Here is an 11,037-nt window from a genome sequence, read left to right as displayed (position 1 = left end):
TTCTTCTTCTTCTTCTTCTTCTTCTTCTTCTTCTTCTTCTTCTTCTTCTTCTTCTTCTTCTTCTTCTTCTTCTTCTTCTCCCCCTCCGCGCCCAGATGCCTAATTTTCATTTTTTTAAAAAATGTTCGGGTCATATCCCGAAAGCTCGCTGCTACTCTTCCCCCTCACCTAGAAAAAGGGGTGTAAATCCAATCCGTTCTCTTCTCCCAGAAATTCATCGCCACCATTCCTTTGGTGATGTACATCAGCGGCTTTCTCTCCTCCCTCCTGATGAAAACTGTGAACAAGCGGATCGGCAGGAATGTGAGTAGATCGGAAGGGTTTGGGATTCGGTGGGAATTAACCTCACATAAGAAACATGGACACCGTTTGACTGGTTGGTCCCAGGATGCTCGATTCCCACTGTCTGTGTCAGGTGTTTTGATACCTGGACCCAGGAGGGTTGCCGGCTCTGAGCTGGGAAATTCCTGGAGATTTGGGGGGTGGGGCCTGGAGGAGGGCAGGGTTTGTGGAGGAGGGGGGGACCTCTGTGGGGTATAGTCAGGGGTCATTTTGTAGAAAAAGAGGTGCAGGAGCTCATTAGCATAGCTCATTAGCACGACTCATTTGCATATGCCACACCCCCTGACATCACCGGAAGTGTGACAGAAGGCAACACCCACTGCTCAGGCTCCACTGGACTGTTTTGGATTGCTAGCTATTGGGGGGGGGGAACTGCAGATCTGTCATCACAGAGGAGGGAGAGTTTGCACCTGAATAAAACTTGGTCTCAAAGGTGCCCCTGGACTGTTTTGGGCCGGGGGGAGTTCTGCAACTTACCTGGCTGCTTCGTGCTCAGACTGAGGGCTGCTGGGAGCAGAGGGTGGGGCTTGTTGCATGTGCCCGCCCCCTGGGCTCTTTATTGCCGGAGCTCCGCTCCTGTGCACTCCTGCAGGAAATGACCCCTGGGTATGGTGCCCCAGAGGCCATCCTCCAAAGCAGCCCATTTTTTCCAGGGGAGATCAGTTGGAATTCTGGGAGATTTCCAGGCCACACCTGGATGTTGCAAACAGAAGAGAGAGACCACGGGATGGAGGTAGAAAGGAACCGGGTACGTCACAGGAAGTGACGCAACCATGTAGAGCACTATGGTTTTCCCTCCAACGATTGGGGCCACGCCCCCAACGTGCTCTACGTCGTGCGTCACTTCCTGTGACGTTCTGGCAGCACGCGTCCCTTGGCAGCTCCCTGACCGAAGCAGCGCTCCCCTGCCGGTGAGTCAGAATGACTTGGCAGCCCTAGTGAAGACCCTTGTGTTGTTGTGGTGGCAGCTGCTACCAAAATGTTTGTAAAAACCTGCACGGCCCATCGAATCTCCAGTGGTCAATTGGAAGCCTTGCTGAGCAAAAGCTCCGCTTGGCCTGGCTTCCTAACTAAAAACACTTGGCGGGCACTGGGAAAGGTGTCGGTGGTGCCTTGGCGCCCGTGTGCACCACGTTGAGGACCCCTGCTTTAGTTTTTTAGTCCGCTGATTAATCCAGCCTGCATCTCAGTCCTATAATGCGCTTCCTGCTCTTCCTTGTCCAGCTGACCTACTTCCTGGGTTTGATGATCATCCTGGCCTTTGCTTCCTGGGTGGCCCTAGCGGAAAATATGGGTGTGGAGGTTTACGGGGCAGCCGTCTTACTTGGGGCCGGCTCAGCCACCATCCTCGTGACGTCCCTTTCCATGACTGCAGACCTCATTGGCACCAATACGGTAGGTGCTGTGTCCATGTGGGCAGGTGGGGAAGGGTGTTGTCATTAGGGTTTTGCCAGGTCCCCCCTGGTCACCAGCAGGGGATGGGAGATAGGGTTACCAGATCCTGGATGGGAAACTCCAGAAAATTGGGGGGTGGAGCCTGCGACCTCAGTGGGGTTCATTGCCGTAGAGTGCACCTTCTAAAACATCAATATCCCCCAAGGGAACTGATTTCCGTCGTCTGGAGATGAGCTATAATTCCAGGGGATTCCCAGATCCCATCTGGAGGCTGGCATCCCAACATCACACCACCCACAGAATCGCAATCCAGATGGAGTGGTCAGCTGTCTGAAACTCCTGGAGTTTTTCTTTTTAAACAAACCTTTTAAAAATCAAGTTTCTAGCCAGTTTGGGGTAGTGGTTAAGAGCGGCGGACTCTAATCTAGAGAACCAGGTTTGATTCCCCACCCCTCCTCCACATGCAGCTGCTGGTATGACCTTGGGTCAGTCAAAGTTCTCTGAGAGCTGTTCTCTCAAGAGCAGTTGTCTCAGAGCTCTCTCAGCCCCACCTACCTCCCAGGGTGTCTGTTGTGGGGAGAGGAAGGAGATTGTAAGCCACTCAGAGACTTTTGAGTGAAGGCCAGGGTATAAATCTCTTCTTCCTCTTCCTCCAACTCCAGTTTGGTGTAGTGGTTAAGTGTGTGGACTCTAATCTGGGAGAACTGGGTTTGATTCCCCACTCCTCCACATGCAGCTGCTGGATGACTGGGCAAGCCATAGTTCTGTCAGAGGTGTTCTTGAAAAAGAGCAGTTTCTATCAGAGCTCTCTCAGCCCCGCCTACCTCACAGGCAATGCTCCCTCTAAGCTGTGGAGTCCTATGAGCAAAAGTTCTACTTTGTGAGCTACTGGCATTAAAGTTGTGAGCTAAGACAAAAATGTGTGAGCCGGAGGCTAAAAAACTGTGAGCTAGCTCACACTAACTCAGCTTAGCGGGAACACTGCTCCCAGGGTGTCTGTTGTGGGGTGGGGAAGGAAAAGGAGTTTGTAAGCCGCTCTGAGACTCCTTTGGGTAGTGAGGGGCGGGGTATAAATCCAATCTCCTCCTCCTCCTCTTCTTCTTCCTCCTTCTCCTCCTCTTCTTCTTCCTCCTCCTTCTCTCTTCCTTCTCTTCTCACTCTTCCTCTTCCTCTGTCAGTGTCTGGTGATGTTTTAAGAAGCAATCTGATGGTGGGGGGGAGGAATGGGGGGGATGTGTCTGGTGCGATCGGTCACCCCTGGGCTATGCCGATGAATGGGAACCCCTGGCCAGGAAAACTTGGGAACCGTGCGGCTGTGGCCGGGAAGCCTTGGTTTGTGCCCGGCGCTGCTCAGAAGCCAAATGACATCCTTGTTCCTCCTTTGACAGCACAGCGGCGCATTCGTTTATGGGGCCATGAGTTTCACAGACAAAGTGGCGAATGGGCTGGCAGTCATGCTGATCCAGAACCTGCATCCTTGCCCGTAAGTCCTAGCCTTGCTCGTGGGAGAGTTCTTGTTTCCGGCCTTGCAAAAGAGCCCAAGAGCGTCAATAGCTCACAGATCACTTTGACTTGCCCGCCTGGCAGCCCACACTGAGGTTTACTCAAAGGCGTGTGTTTGGGGGAGGGACCTGGCTTTGGAAAAATCTGCTCACCCCCTAAGCCATTCTTACTCAGCTGTTAACCTTGGTTGCCTTTGGGATTTTCCGTGTCTGCGTGGGCTTTCTTTGACTTTGGGGACTGCCATTTAGCGATACGGGTCACGTGATGCTGTTAGTTACAGCTGAATGGAACGGCTGTTAGTTGCAATGGATCGGAACCTCCATGTTCAGCAGCAGTCTACCTCTGAGTATGGATGTTGGGGGAAAGGCTTTTGTCTTCACCCCCTCCTATTGGTTCAACATCCTATTCCCCACAGGGGGCCAACCAGATGGCCCCACAAGGTCTACGAGGAGGGACACAGAAGCCAAAGCCTTCCTCCAGCAATTTTCGTTCAGAGCTACACTGTCTCCAAACACATAGCCATCTTGGTTAATAGCCAATAATGAACCTGTCTTTCTTCATGAATATGCCTAATCCCCTTTAAAAAAACACCCCTTCTAAATAGTGGCTATCACTATATCCTGTGGTGATGAGTTCCGCAAGTGAATTGCTGCTACCAATGTTATTGTTTATTGTTTTTTTATGATTTGTTGTTGTTGTTCAGTCGCACAGTCGAGTCCGACTCTTCGCGACCCCATGGACCAGATCATGCCAGGCCTTCCTGTCTTCTGCCGTCCTCTGACGTTTGCTATTTAATGTGATTTTATGGTAATGAGTCGTTGACTCGATTTGTTGTGATCCACCCTGAGCTGGTTTGGGGAGGGCGGAGTAAAAAACCCTAAATAAATAAATAAATATAAATAAAAAATAAGATATGGGTTCTATGAAGGAAGCCATTATTTTGACAGTCCTCTGTCGGAAACCAGACGCTGGGCTAGACGAGGTCCATCTTTATCCAAGCCAACAGGCCTTTTCTTCTTTATATATAAATTTTTATCCATAGTAAAGAAAATAGAACATGTGGTTGTACAGCGTCCAAAATTTTTATATTCCGCATTCAATAAATAATACCCGATTCTTAACAAAGCTGTTAATTTAATTTTCCTTCCCTTCTCTTATAATAACTCAATTTTAAAAAACAACGCTACATTCCCAGTTCTCCTATATTTTTTCAATGGTGAATTAACAGGTTTCCATTATGCAGCAATACACCATTGAAGCTTGTTATTTATAACCGTAACCAGTTCTATACAATCAGTTCTCACACTGTTTGGGCCACAATTTGGGATTTGAGGAAGATCGTGATCCGAGGGGCATTCCTTCAGAATATGTGTGAAATAAAAAGAGAAGCAAGAAAGCATATTAACACAGATTGTCCACTGGGAGGCATAATACAGGAGAATTCTGGATTACATAGTCCAGGGGTGTCAAACATGCGGCCCAGGGGCCGGATCAGGTCCCTGGAGGGCTTCCATCAGGCCTGCACTGGAACTGGCCATCTCCTGCTTCCAGTTCTGCTGCTGCTTGCATCACAGCTTGCTTCGCCAGACTCTCTTAATCACTCAGCCATTTCATGTTTTAACCTGGGTCCCAGACTCAGAACTCTGACTGCACAGATTTCTGTGGTGAATGTCAATAAATCAAAAGTAGGTTTGCAGCTTACAGAGCTAATGTTTTAAGCATGTTTTTATTTTAAGTTAAAAAAAAACACCTTTGTGTTTGTGTCCTTTATAAAGTTTATATATCTCCACTACCTGGCATTCCATTTTATGACACACATGGCCCGGCCCAACAAGGTCTCATTTATGTCAGATCTGGCCCTCATAACAAATGAGTTCGACACCCCTGACATAGTCTATGACGAAGAAATTTAGAGTCCAGTGGCACCTTGAAGACCAACAAAGGTTTATTCAAGGTATGGGCTTTCGTGTGCGAGCACACTTTTTCAAATGCAATGGAATGGGAGGCAAGGTTCAAACTTACAGACGGGCTGGACAGCAAATTAGCATGTGACATGACAACGATGCAATAACAGAATCAAATAACAAGCTAAGGTTCTAAGGTCAACAGTTGTAAAGCAATAAATATGTCAAAATAAATCTGAGACTCTCCATTCATTCCCAGAACATGGAGATCACTTAACAGCATTTTTACTTTCTTTTTTGAGGTAGGAGCAATGTATCTCAGCTGAACAGTCCAATGTTCCTTGTATTACATTCAGTATTCTAATATTTGTTGTTGTTCAGTCGCACAGTCGAGTCCGACTCTTTGCGACCCCATGGACCAGCTCCCTCCAGGCCCTCCGGTCTTCCGCCATCCTCTGAAGTTTGCTCAACTTCATGTTCGTTGCATCGATGACACTGTCTAACCATCTCATCCTTTGCCGTCCCCATCTTCTTTGACCTTCAATCTTTCCCAGCATCAGGGTCTTCTCCACTGAGTGCTCCCTTCTCATTTGGTGGCCAAAGTATTTGAGCTTCAGTTTCATTATCTGGCCTTCCAGGGAACAGTCAGGGTTGATTTCTTTGAGGATTGACTGATTTGTTCTTCTTGCAGTCCAAGGGACTCTCAAGAGTCTTCTCCAGCACCATAGTTCAAAAGAATCTATTCTTCTGCGCTCGGCCTTCCTTATAGTCCAACTCTCGCAGCCATACATGACTACTGGGAATACCATTGCTTTGACCATGCGGACTTTTGTTGGCAGGGTGATGTCTCTACTTTTTATCATGCTGTTTAGGTTCGCCATCGCTTTCCTCCCAAGGAGCAGGCGTCTTTTAATTTCATGACTGCTGTCACAGTCTGCGGTGATCTGGGATCCCAGGAACGTGAAGTCTGTCACTACTTCCACGACTTCCCCTTCTATTTGCCAAGGAGTGATGGGGCCGGATGCCATTCTAATATACGATTCTGCAAAAGAAATACACTAAAATACAGAGGATGTATAGTCCCTCTGTATGAGCATACATATGTGAGGACTGAATGAGTTAGCATATGTAATGAGATACTTTCACAACCGTTAGCACAAGAACAGGGGGAAAATTAAAATTGTTCCAGTAGGAATACTACCACTCACTGGAGAAGACCCTGATGCTGGGAAAGATTGAAGGTCAAAGAAGACAGGGACGGCAAAGGATGAGATGGTTAGACAGTGTCATCGATGCAAGGAACATGAAATTGAGCAAACTTCAGAGGACGGCGGAAGACCGGAAGGCCTGGCGTGATCTGGTCCATGGGGTCGCGAAGAGTCGGACTCAACTGTGCGACTGAACAACAACAACAAGAATACTATGTGGCTTTTAGTATCTTCTGATCTAAAGGAAACTGTTCTGAACACTAGGATGAACTGGTCTTTAATGCCTAATTAAGTGGCACGTATGTATCCAGAGTTTACTAGCACTTGTGGGATGTTCCTCTAGTTGGGTAGATCTTATAAGTATATTCTGGACTTCCTAGTCCAGCTCTTTTGGCACTGTGAAATAGTGTTTATGATCTCACAGGACACTGTGTGCCTCTGGGAACTATAGTCACGTCATTCTTTCATATAGGGAAGTAATAGTTTATTAACAGTAGGATGACAGTGAATCATGTCCCAGTGGAAATTCATAAGTAGCATCTCTTGTAAATGACTGGATTCTGAGATTTCAGACAGTAGCAGTTGGTGCTGTGCTGCAGGGCCCTATTTTTCCCAGGGAGAGGGAAGGAGGGGAAGATGGGGCCAGATAAAGGTCAGCTGGCTGGCGGATGCATTGAGGGAAGCAGGGAAAGGGGAGGGGCTGTTGGGGCTTTCAAGGGGACAGAAAGAGAAAATAGTGCCGCAGGAGAAAATGAGATGTCCCTCGCACGTCCTTGTGGGTCCCTTCTTGTACAATTCTATTATTCCGTGCATAAGCTGGTATAAACCAAATGAGGTACAAGAGGTGGGAATTACCATAAAAGGTATTATGTGGGGGTGTGATAAGAAAAGGAAAAGTCCGAAAGAGGCTTCTATGACTATTTGTGCCACTTTAGAAACCTGGCAAAGATATAAAGAGGCACTGAGCCCGGGTTTATCCCAGCTGGCTTCAGCGACTATTTTTCTACAATAAGAAGTACTTGGCAATTCACTTATCTGACATCAAAATAGACTGCTGACGGTTGGGGAGATACTTAGGAGGATGTAAGCCTTTAGCTTGGAGAAACGACGGCTGAGGGGTGACATGACTGAGGTTTACAAGATTACGCATGGGACAGAGCAGGTAGAGAAAGAAGTAGTTTTCTCCCTTTCTCACAATACAAGAACGCGTGGGCACTCCATGAAATTGCTGAGTGGTCGGGTTAGAACGGATAAAAGGAAGTACTTCTTCACCCAAAGAGTGATTGACACATGGAATTCACTGCCACTGAAGGTGGTGGCAGCTACAAGCATGGACGGCTTCAAGAGGGAACTAGATAAGCATATGGAGCAGAAGTCCATCAGTGGCTATTAGCCACAAGGTATAGATAGGAACTCTCGGTCTGGGGCAAGTGATGCTCTGTATTCTTGGTGCTTGGGGGGGGCAACAGTGGGAGGGCCTCTAGTGTCCTGGTCCCACTGCTGGACCTCCTGATGGCACCTGGTATTTTTGGCCACTGTGTGACAGAGTGTTGGACTGGATGGGCCATTGGCCTGATCCAACATTGGCTTCTCTTATGTTCTTAAGCCAGTTTGGTTCCCCACTGGGGAGCAACGTGGGTACAAATTAATTAATTCCATGCATCCTCCAGTCCTTTAGGCACTTGCAAGGGATGAGTGCATGTATCTTTGGCTGGAGAAGCAAACAGGATCCCGCTCTGCTCTGCTCTTTCCTCATTCTTTGCGTCTCTTCTCCCTGCAGGACTCTACTGTGCTGTCCAGCCTGCGTGGCCTTCTACCATTGGGTAATGGTATCCGTCACTGGTGGCATCGCTGTGGTGGCCAGCCTGTTCCTCGCCTGCCTCATGATATGGCCCATACGTATCCGATTCCGTAAGTAGGGTGGAGAGGTGGAGGGATAGACCCGGGACAGGGGAGAGAGTGGGAGAGGTCTGGGGGAACAGATAGCCTCCGCTCCCAATTCTCCACTTTCATACTTATGACCGAAATTTGGTTCCGGCCTATAAAAGGGGAAGCGGGGTCTAGCAGAAATGACGTCACTGTTCTGCAGGGTGCTCTAGGATTCACCGGAACTCTGTGGCTTTTACCATAGAGTATTGTATGAATCCCAGAGCGTCCTATGATGCAGTGACATTGTGGGGTTGCATGGTGCTGTTTCAGCCCACCCATTCTCCCCCCCCCCCATCAAGCTATAGTGGGTGACATAGTGAGGCATAGGGTTGCCAGCTCCAGGGTGGGAAATTCCTGGAGTTTTGGGGATGGAGCCTGAGGAGGGTGGGGTTTGGGAAGGGGAGGGACCTCATGGGGGTGTAATGCCAAAAAAATTGCCCTTCAAAGCAGGCATTGTCTCCAGGGGAACTGATCTCTGTAGTCTGGAGGTCAGTTATAATTCCAGGCAGGGGTCATTTCCTGCGGGAGCGCACAGGAGCGGAGCTCCGGCAGTAAAGAGCCCAGGGGGCAGGCACAGGCAACAAGCCCCACCCCCTGACCCCAGCAGCCCTCAGTCAGAGCAAGAAGCAGCCAGGTAAGCTGCAGAACCCCCCCACGGGCCCCCAGTCCAAAACAGTCCAGTGGCACCTTTAAGACCAAGTTTTATTCAGGCACAAGCTCTCCCTCCTCTGTGAGGACAGATCTGCACATTTCCCCCCCCCCTCAATAGCTAGCAATCCAAAACAATCCAGTGGAGCCTGAGCGGTGGGTGTTGCTTTCTGACACACTTGAGTTATGCTAATGAGTTATGCTAATGAGCTCCTGCACCTCTTTTCCTACGAAATGACCCCTGATTCCAGGAGATCTTCAGGCCCCACCTGGAGGTTGGCATCCATGATTATTTTCGAAGCTTCCTATTAGAAGCGAGCACCCATAAGAAGCAGCAGAGGAGTTTGAAGGCGAATGGTTGCTAACCAAAAAAGTGATTCAGAATTTTCACAGGTACAAAAAAATCTCTGCTGGAACTGACCAGGGTACTTTTGACAACGGCTCCTTTGATTTCCCTTTTCCCTGCAGATGATGTTTCCGTCACGGGGCTGGTAGGGTCGAGGCCCAGAGAGCTGGAGGCCCAGGACGAAGAGGACGATGCCAGCATGGTCAACTGAGGTGCCATTTCCTCGGAAGGGGGGAGCCACTGGGCGGGGGTGCATCTCTGTGGACAAGAAGCCCAGAAGACCCTTTGACTTTTATCTGGACTTTTGATTCCCTTTTTGCTCCTTCCGCGGACTCTTCTTTCCGTCACCCCACCCCACCCCACCCGGCACATTTTGCACAGTAACTTCTCGCTGCTCACAAGTGAGCGTGTTTTTTTGCACACCTAACACTAGTTTACTTCACCTTGCGCCAGGATGAACCCCTCAGCCTCCCTTCCTTCCTTTTCTCCCCCCATGACGGACCAGTCACTTTGTTTTGTGTTTACCTTGTCTTTTTTTCATTGGTGTAAAAAAATATATATGTATAAATATATATAAAGGGTTTTTTAAAATAAATAAATTAATTAAGCGATCTTTAAGAAGAGTGCTTGATTTGCAATGGCTATTTTTGGGTGTGGAGGGGGGGTCCTGCAACCTTTTACTTTATTTATTAAATTTATACCCCGCCCTGACCCCGAATATGGGCTCAGGGCCGCTTACGACATAAAACCAACAAACAAAACAGTAGGACAATAAATCGCAGTAGCAGATAAAACCGAAATCCATGCCTTGTGGGGTACCGCAGGGATCAGTACTTGGTCCACTGCTTTTTAACTTGTTCATTAATGATTTGGAGTTGGGAGTAAGCAGTGAAGTGGCTAAATTTGCGGATGATACGAAGTTGTTCAGGGTGGTGAAAACCAGTGAGGATTATGAGGCACTCCAAAGAGATCTGTCAAGGATGGGCAAGTGGGCGTCAACATGGCAAATGGGATTCAATGTGGCCAAGTGCAAGGTGATGCACATTGGAGCCAAAAATCCTAAATATAAATACACGTTGATGGGGTCTGAACTGGCAGAGACTGAGCAAGAGAGAGATCTTGGAGTTGTAGTAGATAACTCACTGAAAATGTTGAGACAGCGTGTGACTGCAATAAAAAAGGCCAATGCTATGCTGGGGATTATTAGGAAGGGTATTGAAAACAGATCAGCCAATATCATAATGCCCCTATATAAATCAATGGTGCGACCTCATTTGGAAGTACTTCTTCACCCAAAGAGTGATTAACACATGGAATTCACTGCCACAGGAAGTGGTGGCGGCTACAAGCATGGACGGCTTCAAAAGGGAATTAGATTGTGAATTCACATTCTATTCATCACGTCACGACTCTTGGTCCAGAATAGATATGATATGGATGTCAACGACCATGATCAGAGAAGTGACGGAATGTGAAATATTACCTAGGACATTTGCGGACCACAATCCGGTCTCGGTATCAAGAAAAGAAGAACAAAGAAAGAATAGAGCCTCTATAAATATAAATCTGCTGAGGGAGCCGGCCTTTGTAAAAAAATGCAAAAAAGAAATTATAGAATTCTTCCAGCTGAACTTATCCACTGAAACTTCGTTAGAAATAATTTGGGACGCTTTCAAGGCGTATATAAGAGGACGATTTATTAGTTATAATGCGTGGAAATGTAAACAGAAGAAAGAGAAATATGATCAGCTAGTTCAAGGTA

General features: G+C 47.9%; 1 protein-coding gene across 1 annotated transcript in view; it reads left to right on the top strand.

Annotated features, from left to right (window-relative positions):
• The window catches only part of MFSD12 (major facilitator superfamily domain containing 12), a 25,707-nt gene extending 15,933 nt beyond the window's left edge, over positions 1–9,774 (top strand). The window contains exons 6-10 of the mRNA XM_015417151.1: positions 211–303; positions 1,567–1,737; positions 3,126–3,220; positions 8,133–8,263; positions 9,398–9,774. Of these exons, the coding sequence (XP_015272637.1) occupies positions 211–303; positions 1,567–1,737; positions 3,126–3,220; positions 8,133–8,263; positions 9,398–9,486 (579 nt within the window). The 3' untranslated portion in view covers positions 9,487–9,774. The remainder of the gene's footprint in view (positions 1–210; positions 304–1,566; positions 1,738–3,125; positions 3,221–8,132; positions 8,264–9,397) is intronic.
• Positions 9,775–11,037: the final 1,263 nt, after the last annotated feature.

This window comes from Gekko japonicus, unplaced genomic scaffold, assembly GCF_001447785.1.
Source record: "Gekko japonicus isolate JY-2015 unplaced genomic scaffold, Gekko_japonicus_V1.1 scaffold1266, whole genome shotgun sequence".
NCBI classification, from domain to species: Eukaryota; Metazoa; Chordata; class Lepidosauria; order Squamata; family Gekkonidae; genus Gekko; species Gekko japonicus.
This window is presented reverse-complemented; position numbering and strand designations above follow the sequence as displayed.